General features: G+C 40.7%; 1 protein-coding gene across 1 annotated transcript; it reads right to left on the bottom strand.

Moving 5' to 3' along the window:
- Nucleotides 1–236: 236 nt before the first annotated feature.
- LOC311140748 (NLR family CARD domain-containing protein 3-like) lies at nt 237–1,716 on the bottom strand (the record flags this gene model as incomplete). Its single annotated transcript, XM_084175962.1, has 1 exon — nt 237–1,716. Exon 1 carries the CDS (start codon nt 1,623–1,625, stop codon nt 237–239), a length of 1,389 nt encoding a protein of 462 aa, XP_084032088.1. The 5' UTR covers nt 1,626–1,716.
- Between the last annotated feature and the right edge of the window lie 2,677 nt (nt 1,717–4,393).

The following is a 4,393-nucleotide window of genomic DNA, read 5'->3' as shown; positions in this document are numbered from 1 at the left end:
ACGAACACACTGTTAATTTAACACCAGTAGTGTAGAAGGACAATGGCAGATGCATTTGGTTTATTCTCTTAAACAACATATAGATTCATCTTCCGTCTCCTAGAATTGTATGGTCATATTGTTATACTAATGTGAAGATCAATGCATTGATTCAATATGTTTTTCAATAATACATATTTGTCTCTAAACTGAATATTTCTTCCTGATGATTAGTACTTAAATGTCATTTTATGTACTCACAGAGCAGCTCTGGAGGCTTTGACCACTGGCAGCAGCCTCAGAAGACCTTCCTCTGATCTGGAGTATTTCTTCAGGTCAAACACATCCAGCTCCTTTTCTGAAGTCAGCAACATAAAGACCAGAGCTGACCACTGTGCAGGTGACAGTTCTTCTTCTGAGAGACTTCCTGATCTCAGGTAGCTTTGGATCTCCTCCACTAGAGAATGGTCATTCAGTTCATTCAGACAGTGGAACAGATTGATGCACCTCTCTGGAGAGGGATTCTCCCTGATCTTCTCCTTGATGTACTTGACTGTTTCTTCATGGCTCTGTGAGCTGCTTCTTGTCTTTGTCAGTAGACCTCGTAAGTGCTTCTGATTGGACTTCAGTGAGAGGCCCAAAAGGAAGCGGAGGAACAGGTCCAGGTTTCCTGTCTCACTTTGTAAGGCTTTATCCACAGCACTCTTGTAGACAGTAACTTCAGGCTTGTCTCTGAACAGCGCAAAGAAGTTCTTGGCCGTTGATTGCGGATTGGCCATTAGATTCTCATTGTTGTTGATGAATGAGAGGAACACATATACAGCAGCCAGAAACTCCTGAATGCTCAGATGCACGAAGCAGTACACCTTGTCCTGGTACAGCCCACATTCCTCTTTAAAGAGCTGTGTGCACAATCCTGAGTACACTGAGGCTTCATTGACATCAATGCCAGCCTCTTTCAGGTCTTCTTCATAGAAAATCAGATTGCCATTCACAAGCTGTTGAAAAGCCAGTTTTCCCAGTGACAGAATGCTCTCTTTATTCCAGTGTGGACCTGTCTCTTCTTTCCCAAGATACTTTTCATTCTTCTGTTTGGTATGAAACGCCACAAGGTGTGAGTACATCTCAGTCAGAGTCTTGGGCATCTCTTCTGTCTTGTCTGTACTCAACATGTGTTCAAGGACTATTGCAGAAATCCAACAGAAGACTGGAATATGGCACATGATGTGGAGGCTCCTTGATGTCTTTATGTGTGAGATGATTCTGCTGGCCAGGTCCTCATCACTGAATCTCTTCCTGAAGTACTCCTCCTTCTGTGGGTCATTGAACCCTCGTACCTCTGTCACCTGGCCAACACACCCTGAAGGGATCTGATTGGCTGCTGCAGGTCGGGTAGTTATCCAGAGGAGAGCAGAGGGAAGCAGATTTCCCTTGATGAGATTTGTCAGCAGAACATCCACTGAGGTTGACTCTGTGACGTCACAACAGATCTTGTTCTTCTGGAAGTCTAGGGGCAGTCGGCATTCATCCAGACCATCAAAGATGAACAGAACTTTGTACTTGTCGTAGTTGGAGATTCTTGATTCTTTGGTTTCCATTGAGAAGTGATTGAGAAGTTCAATGAAAGTGTGTTTTTCCTTTTTCATTAAATTCAGCTCCCGAAAAGGGAATGAAAATACAAATTGGACATCCTGATTTGCTTTTCCTTCAGCCCAGTCCAGAATGAACTTCTGCACAGAGACTGTTTTTCCAATGCCAGCGACTCCCTTTGTCAGCACAGTTCTGATAAGTTTGTCTTGTCCAGATAAGGGTTTGAAGATGTCGTTACATTTGATTGCAGTCTCTGGTCTTGCTTGTTTCCTGGTTGTTGTCTCAATCTGTCTCAGCTCATGTTCATTATTGACCTCTCCTGTTCCACCCTCTGTGATGTAGAGCTCTGTGTAGATCTTATTGAGAAGTGTTGGGTTTCCTTGTTTAGCGATCCCCTCAAATACACATTGAAACTTCTTCTTTAGATTAGATTTGAGTTCACGTTGGCAAATATATATATATATATATAGTTAACTAAATGTATGGTGTTTTTTGTTTATGTCAGTTTCATTGTTTGTTATGCTATAAATTGTTATGTTATGGTTGTAAGTGGTAAAATGAACTAGAAAATGTCATATTTTGAAATTCTGAGTAATTACTACTAGTAAGGGTATACTTTATTCAGTACTACTGCAGTTACTAAATAATTCCAATAGATGGCAGCATAAGACCACTAATGACATTTCAGAAGGTTAGTTTAGTTTTCTCCCTGGATACACCACCACTCCCCCTCACAGGAAAACTCCTGCACACGCTTTTTACTGTCCCTTTCCACACTGTTAATGCAAGAGGAACGACTGAAAAAGCATTTAACAGATTACTGTGAAATAATATAATGATGATTCATGTTTATTATTAGCTGTTTTTATGCTCTTGTTTTGAAATTATACTTGATTACTATAACGATTATCAATAAGCCTGAACATTAATTTAGTCACCTCTGGTTGAGAAAAACGTATTTTCCTGGTACATTCATTGTCAGATTCATCAACCAGCAGCAAGCACTCTGCCTTCTAGCACAAGCGAGGGGCATGTTGAGGTACATTTGCTAACCGCGAGGGTTATGTAATTCATTGGTGGGCTGGAAGACGCACTCTTGTCTTATCTATTCCGAGGTTGTTTAATCGATATATTAGATATTTTAAAATGCATGTATACTAGGGTTGAAGTTGGAGCATCTGACTAGTGATTATTTACCAGGGGTTCAACACCTGCTATAGTCACTATGTAATTGCTCTTCCAAAAGCATCACAGGCCTAATACGAGATATATAGCTAACTAAAGTAATGAGTGACCATTTTGGAAAATCATGGGACATATAGTATTTGGTTGCATGCTATTTCATATCAATCATATTGCTGCTTTTAGCCTATAACTGATGCTTTGTGGTCTTATGCTGCCACCTATTGGAAATATTTAGCAATTAAAAGTTATTCAATGACGTACAGACGTTGGTGAGGCAGCTGAGAAATAAAGTGTATTAGATCAGTCTCAAACCTGCCCCACGCCAATTGCTGGACTTTCACACAGAGGTTACTAGGTCACCCAATTCAAACCACATTTGAAAAATAAAACAAATGTGTCTTGGAATTATACATATAATAAAATAACAACAAAATAATCAAAACGCTATTTAATAATATAATTGTATTTACTATGATAATATTATTACTAAAATAGTTTCTAAAAGTGTTCTAGGCTACCCTACCCTAGAATTAGGGGTTAGGGTTACAGCTAAAATAGGTTATAAGTAGGGTGAGAGTTTCTGTATAGCACTTTGTGACATCTGCTGGTGTAAAAAGGGCTTTATAAATACATTTTATTGATTGTTAGGTTTAGGGTTTATATGGTAAAAAACAGTATGGGTTTATGGCACTCTTGCGCCTCCTTGTGGCCGTATGTGGATACTACATAACTCATTCATTACATTTACGTCATTTAGCAGACACTCTTATCCAGAGCGATTTACAGTTAGTGAGTGCATACATTATTTATTTATTTTTTCATACTGGCCCCCCGTGGGAAGCGAACCCACGGGTCTCCCGGTCGCGGCCGGCTACGACAACCACTGCACCACTCGGGAGACCTGACACTTCATGACACTTGCTAGGCTCATAATCTGAGGTAGCAACTGCGTCAGATCTACAAATCCATTCGCTAGACCACCCGATTAGACAACAATCACCCCATTATACCCATTTGGTTTGCAACTCAGTGAACCTGCGCAGCATTCGTAACCGTGTTAATAATAAGTTACCTGAGGTAAACCTACAGGGTTAACGCTCACCAAGTAGCTGTAACCTTGGTAATAATAAGTTACCTGAGGTAAACCTACAGGGTTAACGCAGGCAGGTATCATTGATAACAATAGTGAAGCTGGTATTGTGACGCAGAACAATGGGCTGGGAATAGAACGTTCTGAAGGCAAATCGGTGTCACAGAGCTCAATAGAACTAATAGGAGCTGGCAGGGTGAAAAATACCCTAAAATAAGGCCTGTTTTTTCGCAATCACTTCATAACCAGGGACAGAAGGTAATATTATGAAACTGGGCTCCATGGCGGATGCAATTAACTAATTTTATCAGAAATAAAGGTTGTAAAAAATGTCACTTGAGGCGCCCTGAAAATAATATTCAAAAGTTCAGTCCTTGGACACAGAGGGGTTAAACACTAAAGTTACCGTCCATCTAGTGAAGAGAGGAGAACCGGACAGAGGGAGCGTAGGAAGCCAGCATCCGTCAACGAGAGAGGGAGAAGCCCTCCACTGTATTTAACAGGTGGAAGAAACAACCAGGGAGCTCCATCGGTCCACAAGAAATGCAG

This window comes from Coregonus lavaretus (genome assembly GCF_964263955.1).
Source record: "Coregonus lavaretus genome assembly, chromosome: 2".
NCBI classification, from domain to species: domain Eukaryota; kingdom Metazoa; phylum Chordata; class Actinopteri; order Salmoniformes; family Salmonidae; genus Coregonus; species Coregonus lavaretus.
This window is presented reverse-complemented; position numbering and strand designations above follow the sequence as displayed.